The following is a 19,730-nucleotide window of genomic DNA, read 5'->3' on the forward strand; positions in this document are numbered from 1 at the left end:
ATATTTTAGTATATTAAATTCTGGTACATTTATGTAAAACACATAAAATACACACAGAAATTATGTTTATGAAATAAATTTACTTCGTGATGGATGATTAGTTGAATGACCAGAGCATAGCTTTCAATGCCAGGAAATCTGGTTCATATCTCAGCAAGTTCAACTGGAATTTGTGGTAGGCAAATACAATGTTTGAGGCACTATTTTGAGGTGTAATCCCGTTTTTCCTGTCAGAATTTCATTATTTCTGCATTAATAATAATCAACATTTCTGCATTATTATTATTATTATTATTATTATTATTATTATTATTATTATTAGTATAATACTACGAAAGTATGGAATAATAGCTTACACGTAAATTTACTTAATAAAAATGGCATAAAATTGTGTTCCACAGAACTTTCTTGTACACATATTTTATTACTTCATACTTAATAGTTATAAGCAGGGAAAGGATTTATATGTAAATACATATTTACTTATAAAGCTAATATAATTTATATTTTGCATTATCTTTATGTTTCACAATGTGTAGGGTTGAAAAATCCTACTTTTATTTTCCATATTTTTCCATATTTTAGAGTTTAGTACATATTTTCGTTAATTTCCATATATTTTCCATATTTCATATAAAACAGTCCATATTATATTAGGTTTAACAATAAAACAAAACAAAATTCCATTAACTTTTAAAAATACATTTCAACAATAGAGATTTAAACACATGTTCAGTAATCCCTTTAACATCAGAGTTATTTGAAAATTAGCAGTCCTATCAACAATGGGAAAGTAAGTTACAAAACTGTATTAATTTAATTTAAAATTTTTAACAGACTTCAGTTGTGCAGCTCAACAGTTAAATGCCAGTCAGAGTACACATAGGTTCAGTTTTGTAAATCATACTATAAAGACGGTAAATATGCCAAAAGTACGTCATTCAGTCAATTTAAAATCAAAACTAACAAGTTACATTTCAGAATTTAAAGAAGATGGTTTATCAACTGACAATAAAATATTATTTTGTAATTTGTGTCAGTGTGCAGTATCATCTACACAAAAGTTCCTGGTGCAACAACACATTACAACTAGTAAACATCAGGCCAACAAACAACTAAATTCCAAGCAGAGACAATTGTTTTTAACACAACCAACAACATCGAATGTAAGATCTGAGTTTAACATCGACCTGTGCCGTTCTCTCATCTCTGCTGATATTCCTCTCTACAAACTAAAGAATAAGGTCTTCAGGGAATTCCTTGAAAAATATACTCAACATACAATCCCGGATGAGTCAACACTTAGGAAGACGTATGCTCCATCCATCTACGATGAGACAATACAGAAGATAAGAGATGAAATTAAAGATAGTTCAATTTGGGTTTCCATTGATGAGACTCCCGACAAAGAAGGTAGACTTGTTGGTAATGTAGTTATCGGTTTGTTAAGTGAACAATATTCTGAACGAATTCTTTTACATTGTGATGTTCTAGAAAAGTGCAATAACAAAACTATAGTTAAACTGTTCAACGAAGCTATGGGTATCCTGTGGCCAAAGGGTATTATGTACGATAATGTGTTATTCTTTATTAGCGATGCTGCCCCTTATATGGTCAAAGCTGGACAAGCATTATCTGTTGTATATCCTAAATTGACTCATTTTACTTGTGTGGCGCATGCATTTCATCGTGTGGCAGAAGTGGTCAGAGACAATTTCCCTAAAGTAGATTTGTTGATTTCATCAGTGAAAAAAGTATTTCTCAAAGCTCCCAGTAGAGTTAACGTGTTGAAAGAAATGTACCCTGAAATTCCATTGCCACCAAAGCCAATTTTAACTAGATGGGGTACATGGCTAGAAGCAGTTGAATATTATGCCGAACATATAGACTCTATTAACAATGTTCTCCTTGCATTGGACTCTGAAGATGCAGTCTCAATTGATACTGCGAAAACAGTTACCTGTGACATAAGTGTGAAGAATGACTTAGCTCACATTCAGCATACATTTTCATGCATCATAAAAACGCTCAAAAGTCTCCAAAATAGGCACCTTTCACTATCTGAAAGTTTTGAAATTATAAATAGTACTGTGGAACAACTGAATCGTGGTAGAGGTAAAGTTGCAGATGCAGTAAGAGCTAAGGTGGACACTGTACTTTCAAAAAACCCTGGATATGAAGAACTACAAAAGGTTGTTGCTGTGATGAGTGGTGAATCAACAGTGAAGATTAACTTGGACTTATCCCCAGCAGACATTGTGAAATTGAATTATGTACCAGTTACTTCTTGTGACGTCGAACGCTCTTTTAGTCAGTATAAATCTATCCTCAGAGACAATAGAAGAAGATTCACTTTTCAGCACTTGAAAGAAATGTTTGTAACCTATTGTTATGGTAACAGACAATAAAAATTGTGTTTTGTTGAAACTACATTGGAAGATAAGGTACGTCCATTATATTTTTTGTTTAGTTTGATTAAAATGTACCAATATTTAACGTACATAGTCATTTTTTTATAATTTTAAGTCCATATTTAATTCCATATTTTGGTAAAAATCCATATTTAATTCCATATTTTGGTAAAAATAACTACATATATATTTACATATTTCATATATTTTTAGTCCATATAAATCCGTTCCCTGGTTATAAGTGACATTTGCATTGTTGTTCCATTCCATAAATACTGGTATGTTAGTATTAGTAATTTACTTTTATGTTATACAGATTTTTCTACAAGTGAAATAAAGGTGATAATTTTAACTGTTATGGATTTTATAGAACATATTTACATTAACTGATTGAAATATGTGGCCCAGTTTTGGTAGTGAAAGTGATTAAGTTAAAAAGGTTTTGCACGTATTTTTGGAAAGTATAAATTACTTCACTGTTTACAGAAGACACGACATCAAACCAAACAACTTACACAACATGAAATACACACTTACAGAAACAAAGCATTGTTGGCTGGATATCAATTTACTAACTATGCTAACTGCATTCCTAATTTATTCATCACACAACAATAATCCACAGAACATACTTTCAACTATTTGTAACATTGTGTAGGTAAGTGAATAATGAAGTCATTTTGAACTATTAATAAATAACAAATAATACATTTGTTAATAAACAAGATTGTATAATTATTTTTTGTACGATCGTGTTTTTTTGCTGTATTTACAGCTATTGTTGTTAGGCCTTGAAAGTTAGAATTCCCACATAGAAACTTGTTGCTAAGGAAACCATTCTTCATAACATAACTATACTGAAATAGACCATTACAGTGCACTTACTATAACTTAATTACCATTACAATGCAGTTTTGCGAAGGCTTTTGATTAATATTGCTCTAAATTTCCAATGCAAAATATACTGTATTTGCAATTTTAAGAATATGATCGTGCAAAACCTGTTGTACAATACATATTTGTGAAGTACATTACAAAGTCGAGGAAAAGTTTGAAAAAACGAGGAGTTTCCAACCTTGTATCGTAAGATACTATTGTGAAACAGAAAAATACTATCCCATAATTTACAAGAACTTTAACTAAAAGAGGAGAATGGAGCAATATTTCGTCAAGTCTTTTGTAGTGCAGTTTAAGGAATTTTCATTTACATACCAGTACTCTGATCTTGAATTCCTGCTGAATACTTATTTTATATCACGAAACAAAAACGCCAGTGTCACGAAGATGACCCATACTTTCTGATTTCAGTCTGATGATTTTATTTTTAATTCCGTTATTTTATTATATTCAAAATTATGTTTTTGTTTATAGTTAATTTTCTCATTCAAAGGACAAACCTATATGAAATGATTTATTATGCATCTAATAAGATAAACTTTTATCGCACAAACACACAAAAAACTTCTCTAAACCCAAAAAATAAGTACAGAAGAGTTCACTTAATACCTGTTTATTTGAAGACAACTTGCTACAGCTAATTTGATTACAATAATTTCTAATTAATATCTTGTCACGAAGTTTGTTTTTAAATGCCACCTATATATTACACAATTTCGTAACACAAATCACTTTTTTTGTTTGTATTTTATCAGAACCAAGTGTTTATGGGTATTGAACCAAATGGAAACTAGCCTGGTGAGGGTTGAACATTTATTGATGTACTTGTGCATGCACATAGTGTTGTTTATGAAGATATCAAAATCTAGATATGCATGACATTGCATGTGCACCAGTGGCGGCTCGTGGCTGAAAATGAGACTGTGCTACAATATGGGAAATTTACTTTAAACAATTCCTTAAAATTTGGTTGATCTACTCACTTGTGGAGCAGTATGAAGTTCATGCTGCAGAATCTGTCAATATAAATTGTATTCCTGTCAGTCTAACATCTGGAAATCCGTCAGAATCCGTTAAAATTAAAAGAAATAAGACTCACTTAATATATCTATATAAAAATGAAAGCAAATATTAACGCCACTTTCTTACCAATCTTGATTAAAATAATAATAATTCATCCACATCATCTGCCTCTAGTTCTGCAGTTGATGTGCTGGGTTGGTCTACGTTCCCTCAAAAATTAAACAATTAAAAATTACAACAGTTAAAAAAGTCAAAAGGCGATGTAAATCGTAATTTCCGCCAGAAAATCCGTCACCCATCAAAGCCATTCTTTTCCCGTCCGCTACATTGAAATTCCGTCAGTTTTGACGGAACTGACGAAATTTCCGTCCAGTTGGAAACACTGCTGCCAGTTACTTTGGAGTTCAACCCCTCCATGTCGGCAACCAGCAATCAAAATTTTAAATTAGAATAGCATTCCGGTGCCATCTGTCGGAAGGTTGAAAGAGTAGAATAGGAGTAAACTGTATTAAATATAGTACATATAAATAAACTAATACTAAATGTTATAAACAATACGTTTCAGTTTTACAGGAAAGTTTAATAATTAGCATAAAAATAAAATAGTCATCCCTACATTCTTGTAAAATAGACACAACCTCACAAATAGTACACGACTGCTTCTCAGAGATGTCTTGACGTCCGCGTTCTTTGTAGACTGCAAACCATCTATACAAACAGTCACTCACTCCTGATTGGTTGTAGATTTTATGAAATGCCAATGCAAACGAGTCATTTCAATTCGCTGCGTTTGCTTGTAGCTCACATTGTTTATGCTCGTATAATGGGAAACCATAGATTACGTCTTACAAAAAGCGCATGTGCAAGGTTCGCTGCATTTCTCTGCAGTTCACTGTGATAAGGAAGTCAGCACACATTACCGACTGGGACTTGCAGACGACGCACAAGCTATAGACAATAGCAGTTCCCAATTCTGCGCGCATTGGAATGCGTAACACGAATGAAAGAAAATATAAATAAGATTATGCTAGGGACAGAAAATTAACTGTGTGCTGCAGTGCTGTGCTGCAGCACTCCAGCACATAAAGAGCGGCCGCCACTGATGTGCACACCCAATTATAGGACTCTCGTGGCACATGTTCCTATTATTCAGTAAAGCTGGTATCTTATGTGTACCATTTTTTTTTTTTTACTAAAAGGAATCAATTCAGGGGGTCAGAACAACAAAATTAAAAAGTCGAAAACAAGGATTACCTTACCGTACATCACATTGCTCTTTTGATAATTCTTTTGTGCCAAAGATGGTAGAACTTATATGGCAGAAATAATTCTGTACATAATTATTTTCTCTGAAAAAATATATTTTTCTTCGTCAATTTATTCTAAATCATTAAAAAGTCAGGAAGAAAATAGTCTAATTTAATTAGGAATAAATCGTCATTTCACTAGAATTATTAGATTTCATTATTCTCAGATAAAATGATCTGCAGATATCGGATATGAATAAAATCTATCCAACTGTTTACAAGAAATGTCTGTACTCAAGACAGATAGAATGCCCAAGATCACCTTTTCAGTATCAAGGATGCTGAAAACAATTACTGTACTGCTGTGAAAATATGGAAAATTATTTTTTGTAACAGCATAAGATTTTCAGAATAATATTACAATTTATATTTTATATATAATTTTATCACTCAGAAGTATCTTCACTGCTTTAATCTTGTTGACTTTAGTAGTTGTTGCTGGTACAACAATAACGAAGAAGATTTGGAACATATCCTCTTAAACTGCCATGTCACAAACATCCATAGAACTAATTTAAAATCTGCAATCACTGTAACCTTGGACAATTCTCTCCAATATATACTGAATACACCTCATCTTTGGAATGTGGCTGCTGAAATATACAATCAGCATCGTACATTTTACCCATCATTTGTAAGAAGAGGAAATTCATAGTGAAACATAGTGGAACACGTGTTGTCAGCAAATAGCTGGATATACTACGAAGATAGATAATTGCTACTAAAGAAATGGTTTCTTATTATGGAAATTGATCTCTTAAGCACAGCAATTGCAACATCAAAGAGATATGACTTCTGTAGATCTTGTGAAGTACGAAACTGCATCAAAAATTTGGATTTAGTTCCTTGTACAGCATGTCAGAAGTCAGATATCGTCCTATTACTAGTAAACCAACAAGTCCACTTTTTGTGTAAAATAAGTAAAGTATAGTCGACGACTTGTCTTTCCATGCTCTGTATTCTAGTAAAATCGAATAAGTCCGAAATGTTGTAGGCAACAAACCAATTACTTTATTTAAAGAATTTATTGTGATTTTTCGTGCATTAATAAAGTTTTAATTGCTATTTTCACAAATTTGCAATACTGGGCTTAACTGATTTTACTAGTAATAGGACGATATACATTAGGCCTACACACTGCTAAGTCACGTCCTGACGTTTTTCAGTGCAAAGTATGCAGGAACATCTATACTTTCTTAAACCAGGAAACAATTGGCATTCATACAGTCCTCTCTGTAGATTGAAAACTCAAAAAAGTTTCATATCCATTGTTCAAGAATTAAAACAGAAAATCAATATTCCGAATTTAAAAGAAAACCTACGAATTAAACCAAAACCTTTAACTCTGTTAAATATGGAATATAATCTAAATTTAACAGAAGAAATATTGAAATCAGAAGTAAACACTGAAATACTAAAACAATTGTCTTTAGAGACAATTAATATTAGATACCCTCCACAAAACTGGCTTCATTTATACACTGACGGATCCTTGATCTCCAGAGAACAAGGTGCCGGTGCAGGTGTTACGTGCTGTCTCTTCTCACTTTATAGATCTCTTGGGTATGGAACAACAAGTTTTGATGGAGAAATCATTGCAATAAGTGAAAGTCTCAGGAATCTTCTATGCCACATCAGTAAATTTAAAAATGCAGTTATATTGCCAGACTCCAAAGCAGCTTTTCTATCAATAGTCTCTAAACACACACCTTCATCTCAAACAGCAGAAATAACTAAAATGCTCTCTCAATTAATATCACTCAATAAAAGAATTGTATTCCAATGGATACCATCCCATTGTGGAATCCTGGGAAACGAGAATGCGGATGCTTTAGCAAAGAAGGGCAGCACTGCTACTTACAGACCTGTTACTAAATCTACGTATTACTCTGTGAAAAGATTTATTAAATCTACATACTTAGACCTCAACAAACAAAATTTGATAACACAATCCCAAGGGAAAAAATGGAACTCTCTGCATCAAAATCCACAGTTAATTCCCGATTTACCACGAAAATCGTCTGTAGCTGCATTTAGATTGGCAACAGGCCATGATTGTTTGGCCAAACACCTGCATAGAATTGGAATATATCAGTCTCCTATCTGTCCATTGTGCAACTCAAACCAAGAAATGGATTCGGAACACCTCAAAATCTGTGCTTCAGTGGCTGGTCATGATAATATCTTTGAAAAATATTGGAGTGCAAGAGGTCAAATGACTTTATTGTCAAACGCCTGGCATTAGAAAACAACAACAACTTTCTTAAAATCAAAACGTAATAGATTGTAAATTGAATTTTTATAATATATACATAGGATTTTATAAGCAAAACAGACAATCATCGAAATGTAGGTTATATTATACCGTATACGAAAGAGATAACACTTAGTAATGAAATTAGGAATAGTCAGGGTCCGTCTTGGCTTATCTGCTTAACAAATATTAATTGTTAGAATACTTGTCACATTAATTTATTTTAATTTAGTATCTTGGCTTATCTGCTTAACAAATATTAATTGTTAGAATACTTGTCACATTAATTTATTTTAATTTATTAAATTAATGTGACAAGTATTCTAACAATTAATATTTGTTAAGCAGATAAGCCAAGATAATAAATTAAAATAAATTAATGTGACAAGTATTCTAACAATTAATATTTGTTAAGCAGATAAGCCAAGACGGACCCTGACTATTCCTAATTTCATTGTATTAGCCTTTGTATGCCTTTCAAACACTTAGTAAGACAGCATTACCTTCATATTCCAATATTTCATCATCCACACTGGGATCGATGCCTTCCACACTTTCGTGAGAGCTCTGTCGTGATGGACTACGCTTGGCTGGAGACCCAGGAATCAGTACTGGTACAGTGTCGGAAATTACTGTACGCAGACTGGGTGAAGTTTCCAAGTTGTCTTCAAAATGATGATCTAGAATTGCCTGAAACCATATGCATAAATATTAATTAGTTTACATTAGTGTTTTTGTAACACAATGTTGAATTAGTGAAAAAAAAAAAAATTATAAGAGACAACACAAATTTGCGGTCCACAAAATGAAATCAAATAAATTACCCATTTTCTACAACGAGACATGACATGCATTCGAGATGAACAAAGAGCACACATTGAAAACAAATAAGTTTATATACTGTATATACATCAAATATAAATAGTAAATACATACATCATATTCACTTTCTGCCAGGTTTTCGCTGTTTATCCTTGAGTGTCTAGACACAAAATCTTCAAATTGCTGCTCTTTTCGACTAGACAAGGATGGCATAAACAATGTTGTTATATCTGTGAGAGGGAAATCCATAGGTGATGTTTGATAATGACTCTGGTTCTGAATTCGCATTGCCCAAGACATGTCACCTGAGGGGTAAGAAACAGTTGTATCACCAGTTATAAAACTAAACACATCAAGATAATGAATACATAAGGAAAGTAGTAATTTCAGTCCTCTTACATCAGACTGATTTATAGGAAAGGTAAAGAATACATTCATAATTTTTTTACTTAACTATTTAACGACGCTGTACAAATCACTGGGTTATTTAACGTTGATGGAATTCGTGATAGTGACATAGTATTTAGCGAGATGAGGCTGAGGATTCACCATAGATTATCTTATATTCGCTTTATGATTGGGGAAAATCTCGGAAAAAATCCAAGCAGGAATTGAACCCACATCTGAGCACAACTCTGGATCAGCAGGCAAACATGCTACTGCCTGACAAGCAAACATTCTGATGGAGGCAGATAAAAAAGTTAAATTTTTTTCTTCCACCATATTAACAATGTCAAGAGAAATACTTATACAAATTTTAGCCACTCGACCGTAATTACGAGGCTGTCCAGAAAGTAATTCTCCCTGGAGCCGTTTACAGAAAAAAAACACAATTGCATGGAACGATTTATTGAAACAAATACAGCAATTGCTGCACTATTTGTCAACATATCCCCTACTGTTATTGAAACATTTGTCATACCGTGGGATCAATTTTTGTATCCTTGTGTCGTAGAAGTCAGCTGCCTGGGATCGGAACCAGCATTGACAGCCATCTGCACTTCTCTGTCAACTATGACAACTGTCTCAATTCTGGTGAGGAATATGTTGAAAAATAGCTCAACAATAATTGCTGTGTATGTTCCAATAAATTTTTCCAATGAAATTGTGTTTTCTTTCTGTTAATGGCCATGGCGAATTTATTTTCTTACAGCCCTCGTAATTGCAGTCAAGTGGCCAAAATTTGTATAAGCACTTCTTTTGACATTATTAACATGGTGAAAGAAAAAAAAATTAATTTTTTATCTGTTTACATCAGCATGTTTACTTGTGAGCTAAGCCAGTGGCTGAGTATATTGTTATACATACTATCTATACTAATAATAAATCTGTAGCTGAAATTTTTCTGGCAATTTTCGATTTTCCAAAAATAATTGGTCCTAACATATATAATTAACCACTCTGAAACCGAAAATCGCTTTTTTGAAATTTTTGTTTGTATGTCTGTCTGTCTGGATGTTTGTTACCTTTTCACGCGATAATGGCTGAACGGATTTCGATGAAAATTGGAATATAAATTAAGTTCGTTGTAACTTAGATTTTAGGCTATATGGCATTCGAAATACTTTATTTAAAAGGGGGTTATAAGGGGTATGAATTAAATAAACCGAAATATCTCGCTTATTATTGATTTTTTTTTTTAAATGTTACATAACAAAAGTTTCCTTAAAAATGATTTCCGATAAGTTTTATTCCAAGCAAAATTTTGATAAGACTGATATTTAAGGCTATACAAGAGTTTTAAAATAACAATACAATACATTTCCACTGCCGCCTCAGATTATAGCGTCGTTGTTCCGTAACTCCTATGTACAAAATATAAAATTTTTCAGTAGGAAGAAAAACAGATTTATTCATTCATTCTATGGCAGTGGTACATAGGAGATCGTGAGTTCTACATTTTCGAAAGAAAGAAATATAATTACATATAGTAGATTGTATTATTTGCTGTATCACTATTTAAGTTATTTAATAGAGCAAAAATCTGAAAATCGATATGTCACATAGGAGTTATTGCAGGAATGACAACGATGGCCATAATGAAATGAAAACAAATGACTCCGTCTATTTGAGGCGGCCTTGACGTTTATCATTATTAATATATTAATTTGTAGTTTCTCTAGATGGATGTAATGTTACATAATGAAAACTGAGGTAAGATGAAAATAGATCTTTATGCACAGAAAACTTGATATTCTGTCGAAATATTGTATAACTTGATCATTACAACTTTATTTGGCCCACATAAAATACTCTAATTTTATGCACTTAAGTTTCTTTTTGTTCACAGAACATAATAGTTAAGAGTTTTGTCGTAAAGATGAATATTTTTGCTTGACCAAAAATACAGCTGCTCATTGGAGCTGAGTTATTTTAAAAGGTGTGACGAAATGGCGTTCCTGCACTCATAATTTACCCATATTCGTTTCCTGTGTTTCTTAAAATAATATTTATGTAGGGTACATAATTTTTTTATTTGCATAAACAATGATATACTACCGAGCAAGTTGGCTCAGACGTTAGCGTTTGAGACACGCATTCAGGAAGTCCCGGGTTCTAACCCCATGGCCGACCAATCTGACTGGAGTTTTTCATGGTTTCCCTTAGTCATAAAGGCAAATGCCGGATTGGAAAATACATGCTATGATTCATCACTGCCTCAATTACCAATACCAAAAACATTAATCAAAGTCTATAAACGGTTAAATGAACACCAGCATCTACAACACACAATGGAAACAGGAACTCAACAAGAGTAAAAACGGCCTACTGATATACCCACGCATTCTAAACACGCGACATGACCACAGATGTTAAGGTGTGAATAAAATAAACTTAACAAAAAAAAAAAGCTGCACAGTAAAGTTAACATAAAAATTACCTTCGTACACAATCAACCCTATTAATTTGGAGTGATTTATTAAAAGATGCATTCAAGATAATTTAGAAAAAATGTTAAACGAATTATCCTTGCACAAAAACGGATGTTCTCTGAACCAAATTACCATACTTTAATTATTTGCATGTAATAACAATTAAGAAGCATGTTACAGGAATTATCATTGCACTAAATGAGTGGTCTCTGGATCAAAATGACTACATTTTAATTATTTAAATATAATTTAAGTGACATATTTAACGATTTATCCTTCTATCAAACACGAATGTTCCCTGGACCAGATGTCCTATTTTAATTATGTAATTACTTTATATTTACTTCTAACAAGTGCAGCGGAGCACACGGGTACAGCTAGTCTACAATATAAGGCAAAATTTTATAACACGAGAATCTCATTGAAATTGGAATTTATTCCAGCTTACTGATTTTCTCAATAAATACCACAACTACATTGTCAGAGTTAATCACTGCATCCATCAAAGCTTCTTAAACATCAACTCTGATACAAAAAGACCAGAGTGGTACAAATTTCTCTGCTTCACATATGATGATGATGATGATGATTATGGAAGTATAAGTATATTAGTTATTCATAGATTTCAAAAAGGCATATGACTCAGTTAAGAGAGAAGTTTTATATAAGATTCTTATTGAATTTGGTATTCCAAAGAAACTACAGTAGTTTGATTAATTAAAATGTGTCTCAGTGAAACGTACAGCAGAGTCTGTATAGGCCAGTTTCTATCGGATGCTTTTCCAATTCACTGTGGGCTAAAGCAAGGAGATGCACTATCACTTTTACATTTTAACTTTGCTCTAGAATATGCCATTAGGAAAGTCCAGGATAACAGAGTGAGTTTGGAATTGAATGGGTTACATCAGCTACTTGTCTATGCAGATGACGTGAATATGTCAGGAGAAAATCCACAAACTACTAGGGAAAACACGGGAATTTTAAATAATTTCAAGAGAAAAATTGTTACGAGGCCAGATATCGAACCCAGGATCTTTGGCTAAGTGCATCAATGCTCTACCGACTATGCTACCCAGGAACTCTATCAGACACCAACTCACTTTTTCCCTTTATATCTACATACCTCAAAGTGGGTTGGCAAACCATCAAACATCCAAAAGGCTGCAAAAGGGTATCTGTCGGATACAGGGGGGAGGGCCATTAATCCTTCCCATTGAAGGCTTTAAGGAACCAACCTGGACAAATACCCAATGTCCCATCCCTACCTTCCGGTGGTGCAGCTGTTAGTAAGCATAATTTTACAAGCTGAACTAAAGGGAGGGGCTCCTCATCAATTAGCACTGGTCAGCTGATGAGTTAATGACCGAAATTGGTATAATTTTCCTCTATTCAATACCTAATTCCCTCTTTACCTTTTCCTATCCAGTCCTCTGACTGAACTCTTACTTTCTTCGACCCCGACGGCATTAGAGCATTCAAGGCCCAGGGGTTCATTTCCCTTTCCTTCCTCCTCTTTCTTCTTTTCTGTTCCTAGTGCTGACCTGCTATGGCACTAAAATCGTCCTCCAGTGGCTTAAGGAGGGAAAGCTGGTGATCAACAAGATTTCCCAGCTAGGTCCAGTGGACCCGTCGACCAACAGCAGGTGTGGTCCTCCAGACATTCTGGGGGTTGTGTGTGAATGAAGTAGCCACCAAAACGTTAAAATATGGTGTTCACTGAAATCGGCTACAACTTACCATTTTCACTCCAATATTCTTTGAAAAATATTGGAGTGCAAGAGGTCAAATGACTTTATTGTCAAATGCCTGTCATTAGAAAACAACAACAACAACACATCCAACACTGAGTACACACAAACTCTGTGTGACTTGAATTGTGGTTTTCTGTTAATGAAAGTGACGTGTTTATGTGCAAATCTAGCTTTCAGATATAGCTGTGAAGCTGATTTGAATAATTTCAAGGGAAAAACTGTTCTGGGGCGGGTATCGAATCCAGGATCTTTGGCTAAGTGCACCAATGCTCTACTGACTGAGGTACCCAGGAACTCTACCAGACACCGACTCAATTTTTCCCTTTATATCCACTACCTTAAAGTGAGCTGACGGGAATTTTACTTGGAAGCACGTAAAGGGACAGGTTTAAAAGTAAATCCCGAAAGGACAAAGTATATGATTATGTCTCGTGACCAGAACATAGTACGAAATGGAAATACAAAAATTGGAAAATTATTCTTTGAAAAGGTGGAAAAGTTCAAATATCTTGGAGCAACAGTAACATATAAATGACGCTTGGGAGGAAATTAAATGCAGAATAGATATGGGAAATGCCTGTTATTCGGTTGAGAAACTTCTGTCATCTAGTCTGCTGTCAAAAAAAAACAAAGTCAGAATTTATAAAACAGGTATATTGCTGGTTGTTCTGTATCGTTATGAAAATTGGACTCTCACATTGAGAGAGGAACAGAGGCTAAGAGTGTTCGAAAATAAGGTGCTTAGGAAAATATTTGGGGCTAAGAGGGATGAAGTTACAGGAGAATGGAGAAAGTTACACAACACAGAATGCATGCATTGTATTCTTCATCTGACATAACTAGGAATATTAAATTCAGACGTTTGAGATGGGCAGGGCATGTAGCACGTACGGGTGAAACGCATATAGTGTTGGGAGGCCAGGCCAGGCAATAAGTTAGAATACTCAGTTTACTGCAGTGTACTCTACGCAGTAAGAAAATGCTTAAAGAGATTGTTTTTGAACACTGTTAAATCCCGACAGTCTCTGATGTCACTGGGTAGGGTATTCCACAAGCCCGATAGCGAGATTGTGTATGATGATGCATACGATGATGTCTTATGTGTTGGTATGGCTAGAATTGACTCACAGATATTGAATTTGAACAAAATACGTCCACTAGTTGATGAGAACTTGCTATATACAAAGGGCATGCCAAAAAGTTTTCTGGCATCGTATATTTCTGTGAAAATCTTCGAGACAGACTTTTTGCAACACCAATAATGCTTTCACTTTGTGTAATGAGAAAGTTAAATGAATAAATCAATGAACGAATCAATGAATGAATGAATAAACGAATCAATAAATGAATGAACAAATGAATAAATAAATAATAATTAAATAAATGAATAAAGAAAGAAAGAAAGAAAGAAACAAACAAATGAAGTTATACTTACCTGTTGGTCTTCGTACATAAATCTCAGCCCACCCTTGGCACCAACAGGCACAAAACTGCTTCTCCTGATGTTCAGGCTCCTTGGAACCTGCAACATGATAGATATTTTATTTGACAATATTCTTATGAAGTCATTCTCTATACATATCAACTTCATTCGATTTCAGAAAACACTCCTTTCTTTAACAAGCATTTTTAAAATGTCATTTTATTGTTTATTTTTTCCTGATTTAGAGAAAATATTCGTCTAGCAATCTCGTTTATAATGGGAATTAAAAGTATGTATATAAACAAGAATGAAAATAAAATGAAATACTTTTATAATATAACAAATGGTTCTCTAATAATCTGTAATACACAGAACAATTTCACTGCAGTACATGCATTCATTTTGTAACTAATATTTCACAGATTGGCGTATTCTCACTTAACAGACATACCAAACAAGAGTTGATCTAGCTTATATGGCTCAGGTTCGTGGGTTTCCTGTAAGCCAAATCCTTTCTTCCCTTCGTCAATTGGCGAGTTGGCTGCTGTTGTGGTTGCTGTTGCTGGTGTAGAGAAGCTGGTAGTAACTAAATTTGAGATATTTTGCACAGGGTTACGTGCCAAAGTGGGAGGTGGTTCCGTTGACAACTGTCGACTCAAACGAGTTGTTGGCATATTTAAATCATCCTTACTCGTGTTAATGGCCAATGGTGCTACCTGAAATATTCAGATATAAATACATATACAAGCTCATATCTCTCTTATTCCCAATTAAAATAGATATAATAGATCAACAAATCATAGCACTGTGCTGACATCAGGGGAGTTTTGCCAAGTGCCAATCACTTCTCGAAAAATTCAAGATATGGACTTAAGCAAAGGTAAGTGACATAGAAATACATAGTTTCTTAAAATATGTGTGTTTCATAGTGCTATATTTGGTTCACTGACATTACTTTTGTGTGAATCTACTGCATATGCATAGAATTTTGAGGATTTGTAAAGATTTATTGCACAGTGAAGCATTTTAATTATCGAATTCTTCGACTGTATTCACATACACATACACATAAATGAAATATACATGGGATACACATATTAAATATACACGTAAGAAGGCATTCTCTATTCTCCATTCACTGAAAAGATTGTATCATTATCCATCTAAATTAAAACAGACGCTGGTACAGACACTCATTCTACCTTACTTCGATTTGTTTTGTTCAGTGATCTCAGGATTGATTCCACTCAGAAACTACAGCGTGTTCATAACGCGTGCATCTGCTTCATTTTTAATGTTTGATACTATGATCATATATCACCTTCTTTCGAGAAGTTATCATGGCTTAGGTTACATGAGAGGAGAAAACTGCACTCGCTTTCTCTCTTATATCGAATTATGCACACTTCATCCCCCTCTTATTTATTCGCCCGTTTTCATACTCTCTCTTGCTATCATAATATTAATACTCTATAACAACGTGATAACACTCTAGAAATTCCACTTCACACATCATCTCTGTATGCCTCATATTTCACTGTTGCTACCTCTCGTCACTGGAACTCTGTGCCACCTGAAGTCAAGGGCTGACGAACATTGAAATCTTTCAAATCCAAGTTAGAAAATTATCTTATGACGAGTTGCCAAACTAACTTACTATTATGACAAGTGTTGTATTGCATGTTTCCACGTATTCACATTTTTTTTTATGTTCTAGTGATATTTAACTTATTTTGTCTTTTTGTTTTCATATTTCCCGATAACGGTATATCCATAATGTGATAACTTGAGCTATATATAATCATAATTTTCCTTACTGTGTGTACCTAAAAATATTGTATTCATTGTATGCTTTGTACTTCACTATTTTATTACTAGTATTACTATTATTATTACCATTATTATTATTATATTATCATTATTATTATTATCATCAATAACTGTCTTATTTTTTTATACTTTGTTTGTCTCATTTATTTTGACCTGCTGTTTACATTTTATTACGCTTTTTCTTTTCTTTCTGTATGTTATATATTATATCTGATTACTACTTACTTGTTGTTTACATTACATTATTATTATCTTATTCAGTTTTGTGTGTAAAATTGTAGTGCACTTTGTAAATTTGTAGTGTTTTTTGTAACGCAGTTTTACTCCTGGTTGAATGTTAGAGAAGGTCATATGGCCTTAACTCTGCCAGGTTAAATAAACCATTATTATTATTATTATTATTATTATTATTATTATTATTTCTACTAACAATCGTTTACTATTTAATACCATTAAATTTGATTATATGGAAAGGAAACTAAAAGAAGAATATGAAAAATGGGGACTTTCCATAAATATAGGGAAAACTAAATATTCATGTAAAGGAGAAGAAAATGAAAATTTAAATTTTGATCATGGAGACGAATTAGAACCATCTACTGAATGAACTTATTTAGGGACAAAGATAGACCATTCAGGAGATAATACAGTGGAAATTAAAAACAGAATTACACAAACAAAACAAGCAATAAATTCTCTAAATGCTTTTTGAAAATTCGTATTTGCGCAAAATATCTGCTAACTTCTCAAACTGGCTGAGAATTCTGAGTTTCAACCACAAGTATGCTGCATCTGCAATTGATATAATTATCTGGTTTCTGGGTAAAAGTAATTTGTGTACAAATTGGGTCAAAAGGTAAACATCCTGTACCTCATCAAGACACTCATATTCGATTATTAATGCTTTTACAGTTGGTTTTATTTTCTTAAACTTACTGTCATTTGCAATAAGCATTTTCATGTGTTGTTTACTTTTTACTTGCATTGCGCAGAGTAAGTTTACCAACCTAGAAAACAGATTACATTATGTCTACACAGATTACACAATCTATATTGTCTATGTATAGACGTAGACTATCGAACTTTACACATAGATACGCTTCAATGGATTAAAGGCCCTCTCCTACTTAAGGGAATCGAATCAAACAGAATTTTTCTTCACAATATATTTAAATGGAAGATAGCACAAATGGTACATCGTATCAAACCGAACCAAATCAAATCAAATAGAATTCACGAGCTAGAATATTTATTCCACTGCTGAAACAGAACTTCTTGTTTCAGATATGATCATATGTTCTCGTAAGCCTTCATGAAAAAACAAATGAACCATATCCATGAACCCAAAATTACTGCTAAAATGGTACATATACAGAAAATTACAATTTAATAATATGAGGAAAGAAAAATTAATAAATCTTGTTCAGAATTATCTGAACTATTGTATGGCAAAATACAAAAGTACTATTGCAATAATTATGTCTGCGATAATACTTGGAGCGAAGTAAGTAAATTAATGAAAATAATCAGGTAAAAATTGAATTTTATTTTTGTATGCAATACTCATAAGCAGAGCGCGGATCATCAGGGGGAAAAAAAACCTATTTTTCTATTGATAATGTATAGCTTTGGGATTTAGTATTTACACGTTTCATGAATATTTATACTTAAAAAATACTGTTTGAGAGTATCTGAAACAGTCTACTTTGACGTTTTTATCTATTTTCGCCTATTTCAAACTAGAAAGGATTTTTTTTTTTTTTCCCCAGTTTGTGAAATGCTATTTTAAAAAATCCAAATTCTACGTTGTAAGAACTACAAAAACAACTTTTTCTTTTTCTATTTCTCTCTCTCTTCCTCTGTAAGTGAAGGAGCATTTCTATTACTGAATGTTTGAATTTTGCTAACTTTACTGACAACAATGAGCGCAACCAACAGTTTATTAATTAAAATATGCTAAGGATTTCGAAATGCAGCATCCAACTGTACGTAACAGTCTTTTCTTTAGGTGAGTTCAATTTTCATGTCAGTGCAGTGGTGACAATGCCAAAAATAGCAAGCTGTATAAGGCAGTGGCTTCAAGAATTTCCTAACTTTTCGACAGATGGAAAAATTAAATTCTGCCAAGCATGTAACAAAGAGGTTAGTTGTTATGTTTTATTTATTTGTAAGCTGTTATTTCTTGACCTTATTACAGTGTTACGATTTTCTTTTCACGACATTATTAGATGAATGAGTAACCAAATATCAAGCAGATCACATTAATTTCAAATTATCTGAACTAATTATCGAATAGTTTGCTATCTGCATTCTGTATAAGATCCTCTTTTTTTTTCTTTACGGTTTCGAGTGATTAAAAAATCCCATTTAATTCAACATACACTAGGACTGTTACATAAGGCAAATGCTGAACACAAATCTAAACTTAAGTGAACTCTTGTGACACAATCATCTGAAGAATCCAGCAAAATGAATCAGTTTTACAGTGATTTATGTCATTCCGTTCTGGAAACTAGAAAATCCAAAATGTTTCTTGAAAAATACTGCTGTCAATCAGTCCCTTTTGAGTCAACAGTGCGCAAAAATTACTTAAATTGAACCTACAATGACGCAATGAACAGAATCCGACAAGATATTGAAGACTTGCATATCTGGATATCAGTTGACGAAATGACTGACGATCTTGGTTGATACACTGCGAATTTAGTTGTCGGGAAATTGAATCCAGATGTCCCATTTTGAGCTTACCAGATATGCAATAAGCAACTCCCTAAGACAAACCACGAAACAATCGCACAATTTGTCAACAATGACTGAAAATACTAAGTAACTTATATCTTAATAATATTGATAAAAACAAAGTGCTGCCTCACCTACACAGATGCTGTGGCATACATGGTTGCTGCAATGGCATTGCATAGGGTGTTCTATCCTTTTACGTTACACCTGACATAATATCTTCTCTATGGTACGAACAAGTAAGAGTAGAATTTCATAAGGCCAATAAATTACTCTCTCTGGTGAAGAAAGTATTTGTTAAGGCTCCCTCAGGGATACAGGCTTTCAGAGAAGAAATTTACAATTCATTTTGAGAAAATTTCAGATAAGTCTTTAATTAATATCAAATAAATGTTTTGTT

General features: G+C 33.2%; 1 protein-coding gene across 1 annotated transcript in view; it reads right to left on the reverse strand.

Moving 5' to 3' along the window:
* Positions 1-19,730, reverse strand: part of gig (TSC complex subunit tuberin) — a 133,146-nt gene that overhangs the window by 41,953 nt on the left and 71,463 nt on the right. Inside the window, exons 19-22 of the mRNA XM_069827254.1 lie at positions 15,213-15,477; positions 14,774-14,860; positions 8,829-9,019; positions 8,396-8,582 (exon numbers count right to left, since the gene is read on the reverse strand). Coding sequence (XP_069683355.1) covers positions 8,396-8,582; positions 8,829-9,019; positions 14,774-14,860; positions 15,213-15,477 — 730 coding nt within the window. The remainder of the gene's footprint in view (positions 1-8,395; positions 8,583-8,828; positions 9,020-14,773; positions 14,861-15,212; positions 15,478-19,730) is intronic.

The sequence above is a fragment of the Periplaneta americana genome, chromosome 1, assembly GCF_040183065.1.
Source record: "Periplaneta americana isolate PAMFEO1 chromosome 1, P.americana_PAMFEO1_priV1, whole genome shotgun sequence".
Taxonomy (NCBI): Eukaryota; Metazoa; Arthropoda; class Insecta; order Blattodea; family Blattidae; genus Periplaneta; species Periplaneta americana.